This window comes from Megalobrama amblycephala, linkage group LG3 (genome assembly GCF_018812025.1).
Source record: "Megalobrama amblycephala isolate DHTTF-2021 linkage group LG3, ASM1881202v1, whole genome shotgun sequence".
Classification (NCBI taxonomy): Eukaryota; Metazoa; Chordata; class Actinopteri; order Cypriniformes; family Xenocyprididae; genus Megalobrama; species Megalobrama amblycephala.
In genome coordinates, this window is record NC_063046.1 from 42,326,541 (window position 1) to 42,351,678 (window position 25,138).

At 36.2% G+C, this 25,138-nt stretch overlaps 1 protein-coding gene across 1 annotated transcript in view; it reads left to right on the plus strand.

The window, feature by feature from the left end:
- The first annotated feature begins 227 nt into the window (after positions 1–227).
- The window catches only part of actn3b (actinin alpha 3b), a 31,420-nt gene continuing 6,509 nt past the window's right edge, over positions 228–25,138 (plus strand). The window contains exons 1-16 of the mRNA XM_048185506.1: positions 228–588; positions 13,294–13,408; positions 14,279–14,398; positions 15,506–15,592; positions 15,741–15,828; positions 16,984–17,062; positions 18,088–18,169; positions 18,561–18,646; positions 18,945–19,037; positions 19,279–19,509; positions 19,774–19,921; positions 20,227–20,377; positions 22,501–22,609; positions 22,797–22,937; positions 24,142–24,324; positions 24,488–24,622. Coding sequence (XP_048041463.1) covers positions 454–588; positions 13,294–13,408; positions 14,279–14,398; positions 15,506–15,592; positions 15,741–15,828; positions 16,984–17,062; positions 18,088–18,169; positions 18,561–18,646; positions 18,945–19,037; positions 19,279–19,509; positions 19,774–19,921; positions 20,227–20,377; positions 22,501–22,609; positions 22,797–22,937; positions 24,142–24,324; positions 24,488–24,622 — 1,983 coding nt within the window. The 5' untranslated portion in view covers positions 228–453. The remainder of the gene's footprint in view (positions 589–13,293; positions 13,409–14,278; positions 14,399–15,505; positions 15,593–15,740; positions 15,829–16,983; positions 17,063–18,087; positions 18,170–18,560; positions 18,647–18,944; positions 19,038–19,278; positions 19,510–19,773; positions 19,922–20,226; positions 20,378–22,500; positions 22,610–22,796; positions 22,938–24,141; positions 24,325–24,487; positions 24,623–25,138) is intronic.

Here is a 25,138-nt window from a genome sequence, read left to right on the forward strand (position 1 = left end):
CCCAGAACTGCTGCTTGGGTAATTATATAGACTACTGCCAAGGACAACAGGTGTTCTTAGAAAAGTGGAGGGCACAAGTAGGCGTGAATGAGGTCTGTCCCTCCCCTACACAAAAAGAGCCTCCATTAATTGGTCCCAGTGTACGGTGTGTCCCGCCTCTCACACCTTTTAGGTAGCATAACCCAACACCCACTCAACTAGTTCTCTTATTTATTGGGGTGCAGTCACGTGTTCTACTTTTGACCAGGATAGGAGCACTGGGCAGCAGAAGTTCTGCTCGCACCTCCACACAGGCACCTCAGACGAGTGGAGTCTGGCCTCTTCCTCCACGGTCATACAAGTACACACTGAGCGGGTGTTCTCCTCTAAAGCACGGACAGGATTTTTAGTTTACAACCTAAAGCACAGGCACGTAACTTCTAATATTAGGGGTTAGAGGGATAAGTGTAAAAGATGGCGACTGTTGTTGAGACACAGGTGCAGTATAACACCTACACAATGACTACTACGGAAGACTACATGACTCAGGAGGATGACTGGGACAGGGACCTTCTGCTGGACCCTGCCTGGGAAAAACAGCAGAGGAAGGTATGTTCATGTCAATGTTCTGAAAATCACTGCAACACAATCAAGTCACTTTGGGGGGGAAGATTTTTGTTTGTTGTGTTTACCTTTTGTATAACTTTACTATGGTAACCGTAGGTTCCACCAAAATACAATAGTTTCTAGTTATCTTTTAAATAATTAAAAAATAATAAATTACAAAATACTTTTTACTCAGTTTGTAATGATTTATAGCAGCAATAAGTGTAGTAATGTTGATGTAAATTATCAAATGGTATTACATATTGTATATGGCATTTATTATACCTTATATACATTTATTGTGGTAACCATAGCTTTTGCTAAAATGCTAGTTACTACAGTAATTGTTATAATATGGTCACAAAATAATGAAGATGCTGAAAGCTTACTAAATTGCTTTATGGAAATCATGTTTTCATTATGTATTTATTTCCTTTACCATAGTAAGAATATCTGTAGTTACTGGTATTGGAGCGGTATTTATGATTACCATGGTAAATCATGAAGAAAACAGTGGTATTGAACTTACTATACAACGCTTACATACGATTTAAAACTCTTTTTTTTTTTTTTTTTTTTTTTACTATCGATTCAATCTGACAAGCGAGTTATGTTGTACAGCTGTTGGTTTAATTGGCAGTTTTCCTTAGTGTTGTCTTACCACATCCCCGCCCTCCTCATTCAGATTGTGGCTAATTTTATTCTGTCTTCATGTATTATGACTATAAAACCGTGTTCATAATCGCAACAACGGACATGGACACCGTCCTAGACGTTCATTAAATTATGAGAGTTGTAAAAACGCGTGCTTTTTAAACCTACCTGTGCCTTAAACGATTAAACCGTCGCTCTTTAGTTACCCCGACTTTTCTGTGTGAAGGTAGAGAAGTTAGGTTAAGACAACGTTTTTGAAGATCATCTGACTGACAGAAATGACAGGTGACGTTCAATAGCCGTCAGTGGAGCTCGTGCCACGGTCTGATGTGACGTCAGCCAAGAACCACTGATTGATCTCTGCAAACCACAGAATTGTGTTGTCAGGCTCGGATACTTTTGTCAAGACAGAAATAGACAGTTTGCATTAACAAGTTGCCTTATTTTTAGATGCTTTACTTGTTCTCATAGTGGGAGAAAAATAAATATGCTGGTCACAACTGATGTCTATTTTATTTATGTCATTAATCTTAACTGTCTTGAATATTTTACTGTCTTTTTTTTTTTTTTTTTTGCAAGAAAAGGCCTTAATGTAGAAAAGCAATCGCATGTGCAGGCACTCTCCAAAGGCGTCTCACAAACTCTTGTAGGATGTTGGCTAGACCTGACAAAGCTGAAAGACTTCAACAGGTGTGAGCAAGAGAAGTGCAAGGAGGGTTCATTTCAGTCTGTGAATAAACATGCCCTAAAAATACTCCTGAACCTTGCCGCCCCATCTCCCGTATTCCTCCTTCGTTCCCTCCATTCTTAAAGCCGTTTTTTTTTCTGAGCTCCTTTGCCTATGCAGTTGCTTTCTCTGTATTCGATAGCTCTCAAAAACGGCACCGTGTCAATTGTCACTACTTTAATAGCGCAAATTTTTAAGGTGCACATGGTGGTGTAGCATAGCCAGCACCTCAGACCTGACGTAATCCATGTACTTTACGTGTCAGTACTTGTTTTCTGCCCCTCATCTTTAAATCTTTTTAGTTTAGAAGCTAGTCACTTTTTTCCATTCAGTTATGCTAATGGTTGAGATTTTATTTCTTGTGGAGATAACATGCCCACTAGCGCCCCCTGGAGGATGTGACACTTTTTTTGTTGAAAACGATTGAGCTGATTAAATGATGCGTCTGATTACATGAAGCTTATTTTTTTAAAAAGAAAAAAAAAAAAGAGATAATAATCTTAATGTTATTGCAGTGAAGAAAAACTTTAAAAAGGCTCCAGCCTATGAGATGGGTTTCAGACTTGCGTCCATGGCACAGGGTCTTTAAAACATCCTCAGGCATGTAGGATCAGCATAAGGAGCTGATATCACAGCGTAAATATAGAACGTGCATCATTTTGCAATGAAACGAATATGGGGGTTGCGTGGGGTGGGGGTTCTGCACCTGTTCTAGCTCCCCAGCGCACATATACAGAAGCCCCAGTAATAAAGTGATTGTCAACATGCTCTGATATCTGTCAGAAGGCAGCAGAAAATAGACAAATTGTTTCTAAGCGTCGCTCTGCTGTTGACTAGTAAATTCTGTATTTAAATTCTCTCACAATCTGGCTTTAAATAGCTGACATCACACTGCCCGGTAGGGTAGCCTAATGGCTGCTCTAAGAATCAGAGAAAAGAGTCTTAGTGCTGCCATCTAGAGGGACACACGGATATGGGAAATCTCTCATATCATATAAAACTAGTAATGTTATTACAAATAGTGAAACATTTAAATTAAATAAGACAACAGCAGTTTTTGCTGCTGTAGCTAAGCTATTGCTAAACTGTCAACTTCACTGTTATTTTTAGCCACATTAGCATGTCCTTGCTAATGTTGTGGCAACTTAATTGGGTTGGTTTCTGTTTTTTATGCTTAGAACAGGATAATATGGTAAATATGAATATTTGCTAATGTTTTGTAGCTAAAATCACACTAAGCAATATTTTGAGTGTCAGAAGAATTAGCTTTTGTCCACTTAACTCTCTTAACCTGTTAACGAGATAAATTTGCAATGACTCTTAAAACCATGATGACAGACGTATTTTAACAAGATTTCTGGTTTAAACTCAAGCAAAAATGATGTCAGAAACATTTTAAACTACATTTCAGTTCAAGTAGCCCTCTAAAAATGTTAGATGTTTCTCTACAAAAAAAAAAAAAAGCTGTAAATGTTGCCAGTGACTGTTTATACATGAATAAATCTATAAATCTAATGGTACATAAATAAATCTAATTATACATTCTTCCTTAGTGGAAAATTATAGTTCCACTGACTGAAACATGTATTTGAACTAATTTCAGAGCAAATATATCAATATAATGAATTTTATTAAAAAGTTGGGGAACAATTAAGCTGCATCACACAGCTGTAAAATATCCAAAACTCCAAGAAAAATATACTGTTTGGAGGGTAGATATTTCTATATATACATTACTCTGACCTTGAAATGATCTTTGACATGCAAGATCAAGATGTAAACAATACCTACATATACTCATTGGTCAAGTGAATTATAAATATCCTTCACACAAGTCTGGTCAAGATCCTTATTTGCTAACAAACTGTTGTATTCGTGTGAGAAAAGTCATCACTGATCAAATTAAGTTGACGTCTGTTATCTGTGGTGTGAAGTCGCTTCTTTCTGCCAGTCATTTTTGTGAGGGCCACTTCTACTTTTGTAGCTGAGTAGAGTTACAATGTTTCCATTGCTTCTGAGCGTGAGCTGATCTATTCGTCAGGGGTTAGATATCATAAGGACATGATAGTCGTTCTTGATGCTGAAATTCATTGGCACACTTTGAGTTTCAGATCAGATTCAGACTATGGCGACATTTGCAAAGAAATTTATAATGCTTCCCCATGAATTACTACTAATAATATTATTTACAGGACACTTGACTTTTACCATGTAAAAACATGTTTTTTAATGCTGTTTTCCTAAATTGGAAAATCACACTTTTTTTTCTAAAATATTATTCTATTTTTAAGCAGATAAAATTTAAGTTTCTCAAATAACCTTTGTCAGTATTTTTTTTTTTTAAATACAATTTCCTGAGAACGACTGATCCAAATATTTAAAAAAGATTTTTTTTGTGAGATTTTGTGCAGTGTGAATGTTTTATACTGCTGTGTTATGTAACGGCCTCTCATATATCTGGATTTATTTACAGTGAAGAGGCAAACATACACACACACACGCTGAAATAATAGAGAATATTACTTATGCTGTTATTTATTTATTTGTGCATGCAATTTTTTAAATCATTGTTAATTTTCATTATTTCTCAAATAGTTAATCAGTTTGCATTTACCTTACAGAATCTCTCAAAAAGTAATTTTATTGTTTTTTTTTTTTTTATTTAATTCATTTAAAAAAAAAATATATATATATATATTTATGGCTAGAAAATAACAATCACACAGTTTTTTTAACTCATGTTCTTAATTTGGTAACATGGTTACATATTTCAAAGGCTAAACACTTTTATCATTTGTTGAAAAAGAAAATAATTCTGATCCTAATTTTTCAAGAGTTTCAGGTCCTATTGTGTATTAGTGTCATTTCTGTGTTATTCTTACAGAGAGAAAGTGTTTCAGAGAGCAAGGCAGTGAGTGAGAGATTGTGTGGTCAGATCAGATGGCAGTTGCTATTCCAGAAGCTGTGGCCATGTAGGGCAGCAACTATAAACTACCAGAGGGAGCACACAGGCCTAATGATGGCTTTATGTGTGTATGTGTGTGTGTTTGAGTGTTCGTAAAAGTGCGTTTATAGATTTGTGCATATGAACATTAGCTTCACTTACAAAACTGGTACTATATATGTTAATACTATGTTTTTTTGGATACTTTCATGCAATACCATGGTGGTGTTTAAAGTACCATTGGAGTACCATGTAGAGTCTGTGTTATATGAATAGGTTAATTATACAGTACCACAGTATTGCCATCTTATATCATTATGTACCATGGTACCCCTACAGTGCTTTTGTAAGGGTATGTGTGATGTGATAGGTGATATTTTAAGAATAAGCTGTAATGTGGTCTCTACAGAAGTGAAACTGTGTGTGTGTGTGTGTGTGTGTGTGTGTGTGTCCATCTGCCCAACTAATTACTGAGGAGTCAGTTTTAGTGTGATGCTCCTTCAGCTGTTTGTAGGAGATATATTGTTATATATTTTGATAGATAACATGTACACAATATATACAGGTAAATATTTCAGATGGATGGATGGATGGATGGATGGATGGAGAGACGGACGGACGGATGGACAGATGGATGGATAGATAGACGTATAGACGGGTGGATGATCGATGGACAGACATAAAGATGGATGGATGGACGGATGGACAGATAGATTTTTATTTTTTATTTTACAGTCACTGTTGTAGATGTAGTGCTTTGTGATTTTAAAAATTTAAATTTTTGTTTCTGAGCTTTAACTGTGGATATGTTTCTCTGATGTAATCACACTTTTAAAAGCAGGAAAAGGCAGATTTTGGAGTGAAAAAGTAGTCAGCAGCAGTAGATGAGGTTGCCATAGTAACTCATGGTATGTGAGAAAGATTCAGTCATGTAGTTAGAACTTATGTTAAGAAAACTCTTTCAGTAGCACACACACACAGTCTTTCTCACATCGCATCCTCAGCGCTCGTCAGTCACACTTCTCTGAACCCATTAATGAGTGCTGCCACAGTCGATAAATGTCGAAATCTGAGATGTGAGATGCCATGAGTGTGTGTGTTGGGTGACTGAAGTGTTGCTGCCGTGTCATTCCTTTTAGATGATTTCAGATTTTCCATGTCCATTAACATAATTCAGCCCAGAGTCCCAGGAACACATTGATAAGACATCAGGAACATCAGTGTTTTTGGTTGGCTTTGGTTTCTTTGTAACATTGTAGTTATCCTGAATGCATGTATAAACTCACAAGAAAGACATATTTAACCTCAATCTTGCTGTTGAAACATTAGTGGAGCATGTATGTCAATTATTATTAGTGCTTCATTTGAATGATGCTGCTGTTTCAATACTTCAGATTGTAAGTAATTCTGCAGTTATATTTGGGATATCAGTGCTCTTTTCCAAAACCTTTTGAGCTGCCTACAAAGGGAGTATAGTTGTGCTTCTGATGTGGGAGTGTTCTCACAGAAAGTGTTTTTGCATCCATTGTGTTGCTTTTGCATTGTTTTTCTATGTAAACATGTTAAAGCTTGTTCATACCCAGGATGATAAAGAAATAGCTTCAAAAATCATTCTAAATTTAAAAGAATAGTAGAGGTTATTCCACAATATAACAATAACAGCACAGAGGATTGATATAGCTGGAATCACTTTCAGAATGATTTTTTTCCAGCTTAAGAACGATAAATACATAAACAGCCAATCAGAATCTATCCTCCTTTAAAAAGCTCAAGCAATTTGGTGCATTCACACCATGCCATAATACAGTGAAACAGTCTGGTTCTGGAAGTAAAAGCTCCATTCATTTTCTCTATAAGGAAATTGATTTTGAACTGATAAACCTTTAAAGACAGTCCTTCTTGCTTCTACTGAAGCCGTCAGTCCGCTTTATTTCAGCTTTAAACAGAAAAACTACATTACCCATGATGATGTAGAGAAAATTACACCACGTTGAAAAAAGCAATGCACTCCGAAAGATCTCTTTAGCTCTGCACACTCCCATGAACCACTGCAAATCTATTTGATCTCTCTAAGCTCTCAAAATACTGAAATGTTTGTGTGTGTGTGTGTATATATATATATATATATATATATATATATATATAGTTTGCAATAAACTTAAAATATATCATTTTTATACTTATAATCAACTTTTGTAAATGAGTAGTTTTATATTTCTCCATCGTTTTTAATTCAATTTTGCTGTTCACAGTGCTTCATGGGATTGTAGTTTTTTCTTTCACTGAAGTACAGTCTTGTACCTTTTGTATTTTTGTACAATTTTCAAAAACTTTTTTTTGCTTCAAATCAAAGTTTGTAGTGTTGTGATTCACCTTGTACCTTGTAGCTTGGCTTGGTTCATGGCTTATAACTGTTTAACAAAGACTACATTAAAATCCTGATGAGAAAACCGAATGAAAAAAAAAAAACTTCTGGAACCAGCACCTCTGAAAAAGGGGGTGGGCAATGTAGCACTCTTTTACCATAATTATGAGATTCCAACTTGTAAAAAGCGTTCACGTCCTTGTAGAACTCGTAATTACAACTTACTCAATTTTCTGAGAACTCGTGACTGCTGCAGATTAATTTGGGTGTTGATTGTGTTGACACAGAAATGCATAACGTGACCAACTCTGAGTAGAATGTTATGTGTTGTCATCTCGTAACTGACATGATGTGAACACAGCATTTAAAGCGGATGACAAAACTGCAGTGTGTGCTTATATATTTATCGTTATAATTATCTTTTTAGTTATCGTTCTTGGTGTAAACAGGTCTTCATCACTTATGTCTTATGATTTTTGCAGTGTCTCACAGCTTTCTAAAAATGCGGCACTCAAGTTAAAAGACGTGTCTAAGTGTTTAAAGATGTGTATCCTAGTTTTTTTTTTCTTTTCAAATTCCACTCATTCCTTGTGTATCACGTTTAATGTAATTAAACAGTTGATAATTTTATCCGATAGCCTATTTGTTTGCTCTAATATTTGGATTGCACAGTTGGCTTTGTAATATGCTAATGGAAAACTAAAATTAGTTTTAAATCTGTGCAAAATGTAGAGGAAAATCATCTAAATTCTGCAGAATGGCATTTATTATGGTAAAGTCTGCTAAATGGATGAATCGTGTTTTCAGTTTTATGTCATATTAGCATTCGTTAAAACTTCTAGTCCTTGACGTACTTTTGATTGTCTTGTTTGTTTGTTTTTTTTTTTTTCCTTTTTTTGAAAACTGTTCCTCTCAGTTTGATGCAGTAGATGCCTGCAAAATAAAAGGCAGAAATCAGTGGCTGTGTATGTGAAAGGTTAGCAGCGGTCAGGCCGAGGGAAATGTTGCATTGCCTCCTGTGGCGTGTTTTGAGATCTTGTCATTGTTTTCCCTCCTCTGACAATTACCTCCATCAAGAGAGAAAGAACGGACAGGAGAATGAAAGGCAGCCATCCAAACAAATGACAAGCTATTAATACAGCCCTAGCTACTTTATTTACACACAATTACCAGGAGCTTTTTCCAAGTCTGTATTCATGCTTTGGTAAGGTGATAATTCCTTCCCACTAGAGACATTATACCAGCATACCTGCCTTGTGTGCTTGTGTGAGTGTGTGTTTGACTTGACCTGTCTACTATATTCCTACAGACTTTGTGAATGTGTTGTTCTGTATTTACACTGACCACACTGTGGCGTATGAGCGCATTATAAAGATTTTAAAAGAGTAGTTTGATGAACAGGTGAACAATTCATAACCTCACAACTGAGCTCTATAAACAAGTGCCCTGCTGAACAGCAGTGCTCTTTCACATTTATTTTATTGGGTTTAAATGAGTTACTAAATGGCTTATTGGAATACTTGATTTTGATTGGTCAATAAGATTCAAATATTCAAACATGTAGTCAGTTTTTTGGAAGAACCCTGTTTAGCTTTTTCCTAAACTGTTGGGGTTATTTTTTTGATAATGACTGTAAGACTTTACATTAAAACACTGACATTCTGATCATGCTTTATGATTGTATATATTGACACAAGAAAGCCATTTACATGACGCTCAATGCAGCTTCATTGACCCTATTTCTATATAATGTTAATATATATTTTAAAAAAAAGAAAAAAAAGAAAAATATTTTATTCTCACATAAGCAGAGACACAATATGATGCAACAAATTACAGCGATCCCGATATAAAGTGTGTTCACACTAAGTTATTCATTCTCAATGTGAGTTGGAGATACAACTTTTAACCCAACTAAAATAGTAGTACAGTTCTGACCTTAAAGGTCAGTCATAATTTGGTTTGAAAGGTCACCTATTAAAGGGCTTCCCCAGCCGTCCTGGTAGGGTTTGGAGAAGACAGACATCTCCTCTCATGCTGATAGCACATTACCTCACGTTTAAAGATCGACCCCCACACAAACACACACTCATGTCGGTAACAGGTGGATGGCGGGAAATGAATTTACTTAACAGAGTGGAAGTGGCAGCTGCGTTCATCCAAGGCTGTTATTTAAAGGCTCAGGATTGCATTATTGTCTGCTTATTAGCGTTTATGTCTTTGGTTTCATTTGTAGGCAACCATTTTTTGTTTGCTTTTGGACAATATGGCCAGTTGTGAGGTGTGTTCACATATATTTGGTATCAGAAAGCTCTCTGGGGGGATAAAAGAGCCCTATCGAGTTGAAGCTCCTGTTGTGTCTCTGACTTTGCTCCTCAGGAATCTCTCTCTCAGCTGTGTCTCGGGTGTCCTGTCACATCCACATTTAGACATTTGTCACCCCTCCTCCATCAGTGCTTCCTTCCACCCTTCCTGCTCTGCCTCTTTTCGACCTTTCCACTTCCCTTGTTGTGTCTCTGTACGTCTATTTTGTGTCTTCTAAAGGTTCCCAAAAAGCTCCTGTTGGTTCCACCTAAAACCAAAACACTGATCTGAAGAACCTGTGATGAGACATCAAGGGCTTGTTTGGAAGAAATGATTCTTGATTAGAAGAGGGTCTTTTGGTGAACCTAAAGTGCAAAGAACCAAAGACAAGCCTTTATTTTTGTCTTTCTCCACATCACCATCTGCCTCTGACCTCTCCATCTCTTGGAGCATCTCTTCTTTCTCAACTTCCATTTTCTAATCTCATCTGGCCGCATCTTTCATTCTCCTTTCTGTTCTGTTCTTGTCTTGTCTCTTCTCTTTTCTTCTCATTTGGTTTCATCTCTCATTCTCTTGTTTCTTCTCTCTCAGCTTTATTCTCTTCTTTCTCAACATTCATGACCTTTTCTTTTATCATCTCCTGTTTTCATCTCATCCATTAATCTTCTCTTCTTTAATTTCCCCTTATGTTCTTTTCTCATTTGTCTCATCCCTTCTTTTATTCTCCTTTGGTCTCATTTCTCATTCTCCTGTCTCTTCTCAACTTTCTTTATCTCTTCTTTCTCAACATTCCTTATCTTTTCTGTTTTCATCTTCTCACCATCTTCTTTTCTCTTATCTTTCATTCTCTTTGATTCTCAAGTTGCATTATCTATTATTTTCTCTTCTGTTTTCATCTTCTCTTCTCAGTTTCTTACTTCTCTCTAAACTTTAATAATCTCTTCTTTCTTAACATTCGTTATCTTTTGTTTTCATCTTCTCTTCTCTTTTAACTCATTCTCTTCTTTGTTGATTCATTAACCTTTCTGTTCTCATCTCTTCTTTCTCAAGTTTCATTATCTGTTATCTTCTCCTCTGTTTTCATTTTCTCTTGTCATGGTCTCATTTTGTCTCTTCTCTCTAAACTTTCATTATCTCATTTCTTCTCATCTCTCAATTTCCCTTCAGTTCTTGTCTCAATTTGACTCTTCTCATTTCTTCTGTTCTCATTCTCTTGTCTGTTCTTATCTTTTCTCAATTTTTATTATGTCATTTCTTCTCATCACATATCATCTCTCATTCTCTTTGCTCATTTTCCCTTCTGTTCTTGTCTCATGTCTTCTCCTTTCTTCTCATTCTCATGTCATTCCTCTTTTCTCCTCGTCTCATTCTCTCTTATCGTCTCTATAGTTTACTTTTTTGCAGTCTATATTTGGTTTGTGTGCGGTTAGCGCTCCACCCACTCAGCCCTACAGAGACCCCTGGCTTCCATCTCTACATTTAATTACACCTCCTCCATCCTCCTCTTTCCCTCTTTCAACCTCTCCATCCGTCTCTCTCATCAGGAACTCCTACATGTCCTGTTGTTCATCACTCCCCCTCTTTCATACATTATTCTACTGCTCAGCACAAACAAACACAGACTCATTTACATCGAGCAGCTTTGCCCCGTAACACCCACATCTCTGGCACACAGTTCTTCTTGGCATCTCACACACTGAGAGTGAGTGATATTTATAAGATTGCTGAAATATAGCTAATGATTTTTTCGAAAACTACAGAAACACTGTAATGTGCAAACTAAAACATCACAGCCAGAGGTTTTAACAGATGATTTTGCTCACATTTTCATTATTAAACTTTTAAAACATATCAAAATGTCTGACATTCTTAAAGAAGAGAATGGTTACAAAATGATTCATAAGTGCCGATAAGATGCGTGGGATAGTGGAACTCGTTTTTGTTTTTTAAGTTTAAGGGTTTTTTTTTTAAGTTTAACTTGTGATCCGATTAGCTTGCGATTTGATTCTGATCTTGATTTTATTTTGATTTATTTGGCTAAAGATCAGGTACTGTAGGGCCTACATGTTAATTTTTCTCAAGGAAACAAATCTCTCTTAACAAATGCTGTAAATATACAGGGTAATTTGTCAGCTGGTTTTATTAAAGGTTAAAATTAACAACTCATTCTTATACAATTAATATAAAGCATTTTTTATTATAATGTTATAATATTTTTAATGATATAATTGTAAAAATATATGTAATTTAGTGCATATATTTAGCAAAAGGCTTCTCTGGAGTTAATTTTTCTAGCTAACTAACATGATATGTGGTCACTGAATGTCTTTACGTGGCATGTTGTTCACAAGTAGTTTTATTCACGTCTTTCTGCAGTTGAAACACTCATTAAATGATTACATGAGACATGACACATTTCAGTAGCTCCACTGTAAATGCAATATGCAGGTCAATAGAATGACAATAAGCGCAAGGTCTGGTTTTTTAAAAGTTGAACTTCTTTTAACTTGAGCATCACATTATAGAAAGCCTTGTCATCACACTACAAAAGACACAAGACCCAAATGCAAAGATCAAAAATGTCCGTCTAGCTCATATTTACATAGAAAAGCAATGGAAAAGCAATGCAGTGAAATTCAAAAATGCATTCTGCACTCTAAAAAGTAATTCGGGGACCTGTTAACTTAAATAAATAAATGATTGCAAGTTAAAAATTTTAATTTACTGTTTTAATTAGACCTTTCCCCCTGGTTTCAAGCTAGTCTTAGACTAAAATGCATGTATAAGCTTTTTTAACTGAAAGAAACTTGCTCTGACATATCTTAAAATATGTCAGTGCCATTTTTTTGTCTAAAGATGCACACCAATATTGTTTTTTCTAGGGCACGTTTATTTAAATGTCCTAATTTAAGGCCTAATCCTAGCTTAGTCCAAGCCCAGTCTGTGAAACCGGGCCTTTAAACATTATTTTGTAGAGTTCTGTTGAAATAATAATATTGATCATTACACTAACTTAATATAGTCTGTCATTTAAACTAAAATTTCTGTGTTAATTGGCTTTTTAAAAAAAATAGTTTGCAGTAACTTAATGAAATTGTCTTTGGAAATCATGCAGTGGATTTCTAGTTCCCAGCATGCTTTTCATAGGACTGGATAAGGAGAATAAATGTTGAAATTTTTTAGTGATATCTTACTTGTTCATTAAATATACATGTTAAATAAGATATGTTAGCATGTGCTATGATAGCTGTTGATTTGAAATGAAATAAATTAAGGGCTACAACTCTGGTAGTTAGAGCGACTTAATATTTTTGATTAATCAACTTAAACATTTGTGTTTATGCTACAAATTATGAAGTTCCCCTAACTCAATGTAGCTTGTTGGTTGAACATAAATTCACTAAAAGTTGTCATTAACTCAAAAAAAAAAAAAAAAAATGTTTTTAGTTGAGCCAACACATTATCTTTTAGAGTGTGTGTGAACGGCCTCTAAGACTCTTGCAAAGTTTTTTTTCATCACAGATGTGTTTAAATCGGATGGGTTTTAAACTACTTCTCATGCTAGGTTTATCTTATGTTAAATAATACTATTGAACATACTGCATCTAATAGAGTTCTCAACACAAACCTAGTTTGTGCATGTGAAATGCACTTTCATTTTTTTGTTATTGAGGATAAACATTCATTTATGATCTGTCTTTTTTCCTCTCTCAGACGTTCACAGCGTGGTGTAACTCTCATCTGCGTAAAGCGGGAACTCAGATCGAGAACATTGAAGAGGATTTCAGGAATGGCCTCAAACTCATGCTGCTGCTCGAGGTCATTTCAGGTAATGACAACAAGATTTCTAAGATACACCTTGATTATACTTATCTAATAAAGCAAATCTGAATTAGATACTGATATCATATGCTGCAGTAAAATTCACACACACTAAACAGACAGGCCTCGGTGGTGTCGTCATCATCTTCATCAGCTGTCATCTTGTACAGTCATATTTAAAAGGAGTTTGTGACTACAGACTAAAGTAGTGTGCAATGAATACACAGTGCTAAAGAGCATAAATGGAGCTCATGACTCATACTTATTTTATCCTTGGAGGAGTCATTAGGAAAGACAGCGACATGCGTGGTTAGTTTTCAGCACATTCGGCACAATCTGAACAGTTGAGTGTGTGTGTGTGTGTGTGTGATAGAGACTCAAATGGTCTTTCACCACAGATGTGACGTCATGGATAAAATCACCTGCTGTCTGAACAAGTTTACCTTCTTTATGCATTTTCCTGGTTTTATATTGAGCAATTTATCAGGGCACGTTATTCTAAAGCAAAACATTGTGTTCATTACTCGCTCTGACTCTGAAAAGGATTTTTGATTGTAATCAAAATGGATATCATTTGACTTTAAAGGTGAAGCGTGCATTTTAAAATGTTATAATACTGTCTATTCCATTTTGATGTGTAATGGTTTTCTGAAGAGTATAAAACTGTGAATCTGTGGTACTTTCAAAATACTGAGCTTTTTGATGATAAAAAATAAAGACAGGTAGGGCAGTAGTGTTTTGGGAAATCTATTTGGAAGCAGTAAATTATTTTTGCAATTCTGGTTCCACTAGAGGTGCAGAAGTTGCATTTCACCATAAAAATAATGATCTGTTTACGTTAATAACTGATATCGGTCGGGTCTGATTTTTTCGGCAGGTGAGAGACTTCCCAAACCTGACAAAGGAAAGATGCGTTTCCACAAGATCGCCAACGTCAACAAGGCTCTGGATTTCATCTGTAGCAAAGGAGTCAAACTGGTGTCCATCGGAGCTGAAGGTGTGAATCTTATAGTATTTGTACAATATGTCTGCCATCAAGACTTTTATATACTAACTAGGGCTGCCAATTTTATGAGTTAATTTAGTGCAGTTTTTACATGCTGCTTATGTTCAGTGAAACAGAAATAAATCAAATATTATATTGATAATATAATCTCTTCACTTATGGCTCGTTTCCACTCAGCGGTACGGTGCACTTTTTTGTTACCCTTCTGTTGTGGTACCTATAGTCTAGCGGTACCTAAAGGGTGGAGCTAGACTTACTGCAGAATGTTGATTGGTTGACAAAGAACTGTCACTTGTGCGTGCTACAAAGGGAATGACAACACAAGAGGCGCCATTTTTTTAAATATACAGTTGAAACACAATACTGTTGCAACACAATGTCAGCACGCAGTAAACAAACAACCACATGCCGGTATATGATTAAACCACATGTACTGTATTTGATTAAAGGTGTTATAGAGGATGTTTTCGTCGACTGAGAAACCAAAGACTGTTAGTGAGTTTTTGAAATGAGTGCATGCGTAAGAACAACCCCCCTTCTTCACAGCTCATTTGCGAGGGAACGCCTCCCAAAACTCATGCACGAGCATTGGAACACGAGTGTTTGTTTACCACCGGCATTCGCTGTGTCGTGTTCATTATGTCGGACTCACCGCAGGTAACTCATAATCTGCAGTTATTACTCCTGACAAAAACATTGCATGCGGCACCTGTGGAAAGTTACTGGAGCGAACGTCTCTCACAAGGAACGTCATGGCAGTGATTGACAAGCCAGAGGGCCAATCGTTTAAGCGATGATCACGTAAACGATTGGCTGATGTTTTTAAGGCCCTACCTCGTGCACAGATGATGTATATTGATATTATTCCTTTCAGTGCACCTAATAAATAGTCTTTTATCAGTTAGTAAAGACAATTTTAAAGTAATATTGCAAAAATGTATAAAACAAAACAACCTCTATAGCACCTTTAATTAGATTACATTTAAGTATTTAAAACTGATAGCCCTCATACTAAATGTATATATGTAAACCTTCACAAAAAAGGAGAGTTTTAAAAAAAAAACAGATTTAACCAAAATTCTGTCTCTTGCTCTGCAGAGATTGTTGATGGCAACGTGAAAATGACTCTTGGAATGATCTGGACCATCATTCTCCGTTTCGCTATCCAGGACATTTCTGTGGAGGGTACAAAAACACATTTGCATCGTGACAAAGACATTCACGAAACGACGTGACTGGTCATGTTACTAATTCAACACTCATTATCACTTCAGCAGAGTTTGTTCATAATATGCAAATGGTTTTCTGCGTGTGTGTGTGTGTGACTCCACAGAGACTTCTGCTAAAGAGGGTCTGCTACTGTGGTGTCAGAGGAAGACCGCCCCCTACAGGAACGTCAACGTACAGAACTTCCACATCAGGTGAGAGTGACTGAACTTCTCTCAGTATGACAGTCATATCGCTGAGTGTTTACTTTATGTATAACCTCTGGATATGACTGACACAATTCAACTCACATTTGTTTGCAAAACATTCTACATTGTATAGTGTTTTCAAATGTGATACCAAATAAAATATTGCCAATTTATATAGCAGTACTATCTATTAATATCTATTAATTGGAAAATATTTGTTAATTTTTGAAAGTCATCACCTATAACGTTTAATAGGCCTGAACTGCAAATGATCAGTTTACTGTTTTTATTATTTATTAACAATTACAAAACATTTATTGAAGTTAAATTAAATTATTAACAATTGTCACAAAAGCACATCATAATTAATATCACATTTAGCTTCATTGTTTGAGTGTTATTTTATATCACAATGTTATCATTGTGATACTGCTATAGTTTTTATTAATATTTTGAATCAGTTTTTATTTTTATATTTTCTGGTTTAGTTTTAATTTTAGTTAATGTTTTTGTGTTTTATTTTATGTTTTTGACATTTTTAGTAGTTTTAGATTTTTTTTTTTTTTTAAATGTCTATATGGGTTTTATTAATTTTATTTTTGTTTTACTTATTTTAATACATCGTTAAACTAAATGAAAATGAGAAATGTTGCCTCGGGAGCTACAGTAGCTAAAATAAAATAAGTTTACATTTTTGTATATTTTATTTCAGATAAACATTTTTTTTTTTTTTTATGGTTTTGATTTTAGTCAACTATAATAACCCTGCATTATTTTTTACTGGCATCACATTTATTATTATATTTTTCAGCTTATGATAAGCATTAGTTTTCATGCTAAATAAATACTTAAATGACTAATTAAAAAAAAAAAAAAACATTTATTTAATGGTGACATTTTACAATAAGGTCCCCATTATGCATTAACTAAAATTAACTAACAATGAGCAATTCATTTGTTACGTTGTTTGTTCATCTTTGTTAACATTAATAAAGAAAAAAACTTTTAATTGATTTTAACAATATATTCATAAATATAGATTTTTTTCATTATTAGTTAAGGTTTACTACTGTAGTTAACTAATGTTAACAAATTGAAGCTTACTGGAACATCAGTATTGCAAGTTTTCTCATGTTTTGTCTCTGCTGTTCCTCATGTTAGCTGGAAGGACGGCCTCGCTCTGTGCGCCCTCATCCACAGACACAGACCAGACCTCATCGACTACTCTAAACTCAGAAAGGTGCTGCTTTTGTGTTTTCTGACAGTCACTCACTCTTTTTTGATCAGCTTGCCTTCAAATATTTCACATTTATTCTCTGTGGGGGAGTTTCAAGTAATTTCAAAGTAATTTGGCCAATCTCTATTCCAGACTTGCGCAGAACTGCATTGCAGTCATTTGCCAAAATGTTATTTGTGTGGAAATATTATGAAGTCTGTAAACAGGAATCAACCAAGGAAACTCTTTATTGCTGCTGTTCCATAAGCACCACCTACTGTTGGAGAGTGAATTTGTGTTTTCATTCAGGCCGTCTGCTGTTCTTGCTATGTGCATATGTTGTGTCTTATGTTGCATAATTTCACAAATCTAAAGTCAGACCATTCTGTTTTTGCTTTAAATTTTTTAAAAACTGCTTATGTTACATGTGTGTCGCATCTTTGTTTGGATCATGATTAAATTCAGTGGTTGCCAAATTGGCAACCGGTATTGGAATCGGCCAATTTGCTTGTAAAAAAAAAAAAAAAAAAAAAAAAAAACACGGCAACTGGTATGACAAAACATGATCGATGCTTACTTGAGTCTAAAGTTCCACATCTGAGTTGTTTTTAGGCTATAACTTGAATGCTCAAATGTTTGATTCAAATCTCAAATTATTAATAATAAAACAGATAGTTCTGACACTAAAATCTGTCTGAATGAGTAAGTCTTTGTCTTTATAAATGTGTATGATTGTTCTACAGTCCATTTTGCTTGAACAGCTTAAAATAAGTACTGTAATATGAATGAATTTTCAGATATTACTACAAGACAATTTTGTGATTTGTAACATAAAAAAAAAACTTTTGAAAAAAAAAAAAAAAAAAATCAAGCTGAATATAGTGCCCACAAATAATTATTTTCTACCCTAAAAATTACAGTGTCTGTAATGCCTTTAAAAAAAGTCAAGGAGCAACAAAATTGACCAAGTTCATGGAAAGTGCAGTAAATCAGAATCATGGCATAACTTTTCAGGGGGTCAGTATTTGATTTTTGTTGTTCCTCTGAAGGACGATCCTATTGGAAACCTGAACACTGCATTTGAGGTGGCAGAGAAATACCTGGACATCCCAAAAATGCTTGACGCTGAAGGTGAGTGAAAGCACCTTGCATTTAAAAGAGCCGATCATCTCTTTTATAGAGCTTTTTACTCTAAGCACATTTGCAGTAGCTGGACCAGCCTGAAAAAATCTTTTTAGCTTAATTCTTTTTCTCAGTGGATGCGTGAGTGGTTCATATTTCATATTAAAGGCATGAACATTATAATAGTCTATAGTTTGTCAAGATTAAATAAAGAATTAATAGTTTATTTATAAAGAAAAAAATAATAGAAATTGGACACTGGTGCTCACCAATGTTGTGGTGTTTTGTCAAAATGTTATTGAAATATAATCTTGACAGATTGTTGATTTTTCATAGACAACTGTTGCCCAAGATGACCGCAGACTTGAACTCAACTTGATTCTCTTACTTTTGTCCTCAGACATTGTTAACACCCCTAAACCTGATGAGAAAGCCATCATGACCTACGTGTCCTGCTTTTACCATGCTTTTGCTGGTGCCGAACAGGTAAAAGTCATCACAAATCAAATCATATTTCATTCTAATTCAATTTTTCAAACTAACGTCTGTCATCATAACATATAAGATGTACAAACTGTGATCAGTTTGTGTAAATGATTGAGGGAAATTGATTTCAGTAAAGCATTGAGCTCCTAGACGCTCTCCAGCATAACGCAGAGTAAATGAACGTGTAAATTAAAGTAAATGAAGTGAGGAGACTTGGATACAGGCGCATTAACTCCAAACAGAATTTGTTATGCCACTAAATGAGCTGCTGGTGTACTCCATCTCTCTCTCTCTTCAGGCTGAGACGGCTGCTAACAGAATCTGTAAGGTTCTGGCTGTGAACCAGGAGAACGAAAGGCTGATGGAAGAGTATGAGAAACTGGCCAGTGAGGTGAGGAGATCTGCCTCTGTTTCTGAAACCTGTACACAACTGATTCCAATAGAGTGTTCCAAAAGTTCCAAAGTTGAGTTAGAATAGTTTGCAAGCGTGTGATTAAAAACTGAGAAAAGCGACTAGTGAGTAGATGAGTTTTACTGGTCAGCTTGATGATGTTTAAATTTTAACGTTTAAACCTCCCAACATTGTCTAATGCCCATCATTCTCCGTTTAAACCTCCTCCATCTCACTTTAGTTGTTGGAGTGGATTCGTCGTACCATCCCATGGCTGGAGAACCGCGTGGCAGAGCAGACCATGCGTGCCATGCAGCAGAAGCTGGAGGACTTCCGGGACTATAGGCGCGTCCACAAGCCTCCACGTGTTCAGGAGAAATGCCAGCTGGAGATCAACTTCAACACCCTGCAGACAAAACTCCGCTTGAGCAACCGCCCGGCATTCATGCCCTCCGAGGGGAAGATGGTGTCGGTAAGTCACGAAACCCATTGCAAAAGTTAGGTTTCTTCTTCTGGCCCCAATTCTGACCCTTTTGAAAAGTATCTTCTGCATATTGCTCCAAACCATAGTCTTCTTAACCAGCAAATTGTGTAAAAACTACTAGCATTTGACTTTATGAACAGCCACTTCCACTCCTTAGAAAATCGGCCAATCAAATCAAGTAAATTGACTGCCATTTGACTAATTGATCAAGGTATGATTTGAAACTAAGTAAGCATTTGTGTGTTTTTGCAGGACATCGCTAACGCGTGGAAAGGTCTAGAGCAGGTAGAGAAGGGTTATGAGGAATGGCTCCTCACCGAGATTCGTCGTCTGGAGAGACTCGATCATCTGGCAGAGAAGTTCAAGCAGAAATGCTCCTTGCATGAGTCCTGGACCACAGGTACACATGCTCATTTTAGACAAGGGTTTAAATGTTAAGCAAATTTAGGAGATCTATGATACCTGTAGAAAGCGATCCACGGAGAACACGGATTCACAGTTGCAACATTGACCAACAAAAGCTGCTTGGTTTAAAAGTGACCTCAGTGTTAGCAGTGCTTCATACATCATTACACTATTGACACTAGACTTTTTTGCCTGCAAAATTTCACTATTGTGACTGCATCTTTACAGCAAAACATACACATTCAGGCATTTCAGAATGCGCAGCCATTGTGTTGCTGATTTGACATTCTCTGTTTGCAGGAAAGGAGCACCTGCTGTCTCAGAAGGACTATGAGACAGCCTCTCTGATGGAGATCAGGGCACTCATGAGAAAGCATGAGGCATTTGAGAGCGACCTGGCCGCCCACCAGGACAGAGTGGAGCAGATTGCAGCCATTGCTCAAGAGCTGAAGTAAGAAACAGAGAAAGTTTTAATAGGTGAATCTCACAAAACCTGTCAGAAAAATGGCTGTCATATTTCACCCCAAAATCAAAAGAATGAAATGAGTAATAATTTTTTTGTTATATGTTAAAATATATAATATTTTGCATAAAGACAAAGAAGACATTATGACATTGTTCATGATAGTGCTGTCAAATAGATTAATTGCAATAAATTGCATTTAACATAAAAGTAATATATGTGTGTGTAATAATATATGTGTGTGTGTATATATTATTACATTTATTATTCCCCTCAACCCAAATCATTTTGCTCTGGAACAAGTAATAGATTAATAAGACCAAAGATTGCCCGTTTGATATACCCCAAATGAATTATATTTTTAACCACAATCTACATAAGAGACAGTGGCAAATATCCAAATGACTCGGGAGCTCACATCTGCGAAAGCGTCAAAACAAATAGTAAAATAGGTGCTATGTTTATATATGAGTCACATATTTGAGGTCTAAATAACTACATTCTCACCTAAAAAACTCTTTAAACTACATTTCATGATATAACAACAGTAGTATTTAAAAAATATATGGTAAATTTGCTCAACCGCCATGACAGTCTCCGCAAGTGGTATGATACAAACGGTGAAATGGTAACCAGTGCTGATACTGGTAGAATTTTGCACGGCTCTCAGCCAATCAGATTCAAGAACCAGAAAGAACTGTTGTATAAATATAAAAATATAATAAAATATATACACACATATATAAACAAACTTTTATGTTAGATGCGATTAATCGATTTGACAGCACTATGCTAATTAATTCTCATTACCGTTATGCAAAAAAATCATTATATAATATACTAAAATATATCATTTAAATATAGTATATATAATATAGTATTTATATACACGATGGTAGTATTTGTTCTACTGCCTCTAATTTATGCTGTTTTGAATGAAAAAATACTGAATGACATTAATGTCACAATCCAAAACATCTTAAAGGCACAGTATGTAATTTTCGCCGCTAGAGGTCGCATATTCAAAACAATAACAAAGGTGTAGCTTGATGACCCTGTGAAGGAGCTGGGAATGATGGGATTCTTCACCTCTACTGCCGATGGAAATCAATTCGACGGGACTCACAAGTCATGTTTATGTATAAGGTAATGAAATAGTTTTATAGTCGTTACGTTTGATCACATGATTTTATTTAATTCTAATGTATTAGTTACAAAAAATAACAATGTTTAATGCTAAATTACTACTCATACATATCACTTTATTCGGCGAATTAAATAGTGAGGTAATGCAGCACAGGTTTACGTGTTCACAACAATCATACTAAACGTACATTTGAACGTACCCACAGCATTTGCAAAAGGGCTAACTTAACTATTTATGTATAGCACATATTGTATTTAATTACACTGCCATAGACTTGTTAAACAGTGCTAGGAAATGCCACACCGATATTGATCCTCATTTTATTTCTCCTCTTGTCCGAAACTCTTCTTGGGTCATTTGATTCACCCATATGTTTACACTTCTTGGAGTTATCTTTGGCGACAGAACCTGCTGCAAACGATAATGAATAATCAGTGTCCGTGACGACTGTGCGAAACAACAACAGAGTGGGTTGCTAGACGCTACAACAACTTCTGCATTTTTTTATGAGACCCACTGTGTCGCCATGGTTTCAATGGCAGTAAAAGTGGAAACCAAGGATAACGTGGACATGACGCCATTGACAGGCGAAGCAATGAGGAGGGATGTTACACTGGTTAAAATTGCGAATTTCTCTGGATTTAAACATTGTTGGATACATTTGGAATAATGTAAGTACACAAGTCAAGAAAATATATAGCACTGTGCTAGTGGCTTTTGGATATTTTAATACAGAAATCTTACATATTGTACCTTTAATGGTCCTAAAACAAGCTTCATATTCTTCATGCAAAATACAATTCTGTCTTTTTTGTTGTTGTTGTTGTTTTTGGAGTGGAATGTGGCCTGGACATTTTCATGAGGTTCAATAATTAAACTATGCATTTAAAACAACAACAGGTTTCATCCAAAGATCTCAATACAGCTTTCAAAGGTGCTCAGATTTGTCCTTCTCTCTGACTAGTGAGTTAGACTATCATGATGCCGCTACAGTGAACGCCCGCTGCCAGGGCATCTGTGACCAGTGGGACAACTTGGGAACCCTTACCCAGAAGAGGAGGGACGCTCTAGAGGTGAACACACAAGTTACAGACTTGAAACAAACTTGCTTCTATAACAGTGCAAAGCCAAATATTAGCTTCCCATTGTAAAGGCACAACTGTAATACCAGTCATATTATATGTAAAAAAACTAATCAGAAAATGATTTGTGAACGTTTTTTACAAATTACTGAAGTGATGGTTTTCTTTCATCCTCCAGCGTGTAGAAAAACTTTGGGAGACAATTGATCAGCTGTACCTGGAGTTCGCCAAGAGGGCGGCGCCCTTCAACAACTGGATGGATGGAGCCATGGAGGATCTACAGGACATGTTCATTGTGCACAGCATTGAGGAAATCCAGGTTAGAAGCAAGAAGTTTTATGCAAAATTGATTTAAAATACTGTGCATAGAGGTGCAGGTTTAAAGATGATGTTTGCAATGCATTAAATTTCCGTAATGTGATGCATATCCAAATGCAATAGAAAATTCAGCATGAAATAATGCCATAATATTTATCTCTGGCCATAATTACTTCAGCAGAATAAAAATGTCATTGCTTTTACTTTTTGATGAAAACATTTTCATCAAAACATTCTTTCAGCGCCCACATTCACTGTAGTATTCACACTGACTGTGCACATAAGCTTTGCATTGCAGCTGCAAGTCAACTTTTGTTGCGGCATCTATTTTTATCACATGCAACGAGCTGAACTGAAGCAGAAAACACTGTAATGCACTGCAAACCTATTTATCAATACCATCTTGTGCAGTACAGGCTTTTATGAAGGGGACACAAACAGAACTTTCTATTCTCAATAGGCATTTTATTATTTATAGTGGTTATTAAATACTTAACAGTAACCCAGAAAACACTTCTTTCGAGGTAGCCTGACAAGACTGGTCTCCATGAGAACGCAAGTCCTCTATACGTTCTTAGAATTGAGAAACATCCACTGTCAGTATGACAGCACAAGCCAGTGTTGCTGTGCAACGCTCTAAAAGCACCAATGTTTATGCCAAAGTCCCTTTAAGGCAAGTCATTTCACTCAGCGGCCATCTTTGAAACGCCTCTCAGGCAGCTATTTCAGTCATGCAAGTATATCCTATCTCTCTGAATGGGGAAACATCAAATTCTCCAAAGCTGTTCACCAAGATTAAATTTCATATTTGCAATCACCAATGAAATCTGACAACAACTGTCTCATAATTTTGTTTCTAATTGTTCAAATCAGGACAAACATAATGAATCTTTCAAGCTGGACCAGCAAATGCACATGTGCAATTATAAGTGTGCGTCTCAAAACACTTGACTGTTTTTATATCAACCAAAGCTTCTAAAAGCAGCTACAGTGATGCGATGACTTTTTTATTTAGAAGGCGGGACTTATTCCTCCATAAGGTGCATTGCACTTTCTCCCATTCATAGTAATATGAGTGCACCATCTTTGTATATCTAAAGTCTTTGTTTATGCTCAACTGTAAGTAAGACATTTGCTGGTTATTGAATGGAGAACATATTTTAAATACACCTTTTAATGTTTTTAATCTCCCATTTGTCTTTCAGAGTCTGATCACAGCTCATGATCAGTTCAAGGCCACCCTGCCAGAAGCCGACAAGGAGCGCATGGCCATCATGGGCATCCAGAATGAAATCACAAAGATCGCTCAGACCTACGGCATCAAGCTGGTTGGAGTCAATCCATACACGGTTCTCGGCCCACAGGACATCACCAACAAATGGGATGCTGTGAGTACAGAGTACACATACACATGTATCGTTTTTTTAATGTAGAGCCAAAATGCACTACAGTGTTCTAGTTCAAAGCTCATGGTTGGTAGTTTACTTGATTCAGTGAGATACTGGACAGACTGTATGTCATTGTACGGTTCTGATCTGTCGCCCCCTGTAGGTGAAGCAGCTGGTTCCCCTTAGAGACCAGATGCTACAGGAGGAGGTTGCCAGGCAACAGGCCAATGAGAGACTGAGGCGTTCATTTGCCGCTCAGGCCAACATCATCGGACCCTGGATTCAGACCAAAATGGAGGTGGGCTTATTCAACAGGAAACTATGAGGTGTTGAGTGTAAAGAACAAGATTTAAGGAAGTGGCAAGGGAATGAGTGTTGGGAAGTAACTAAAGTAACGTGAACTGCAGCAATAATCAAACACGCTCTCTCAAAAGTGTAATTTACTTTAGTGTTTTGATTCGTTCAACCAATGCATGTAAATCAGTGTTGGACAACTTCGGTCCTGGAGGGCCAGGTTCTGCAGAGTTTAGCTTCAACTCTAATCAAACACACCTGAAAAAGCCAATCAATGTCTTCAGGATTACTAGTCTATGTCCAAAATCGCCCCCTATACCCTTAAATAGGGCACTGTTTGAGAGGACAGCCATTTGTAGTGGTGTCCGGAACCATTATAGACTTTGAGTGCACTCATTCAATCCTATAATGCACTGCAATAATGAGTGTACAACTGATGTATGCTCAATGGCTAGAGAATACCCATAATGCACTGTGAGAGCCACATGCCAAATAAATTCCCGCATCTTGCCAGAAGATG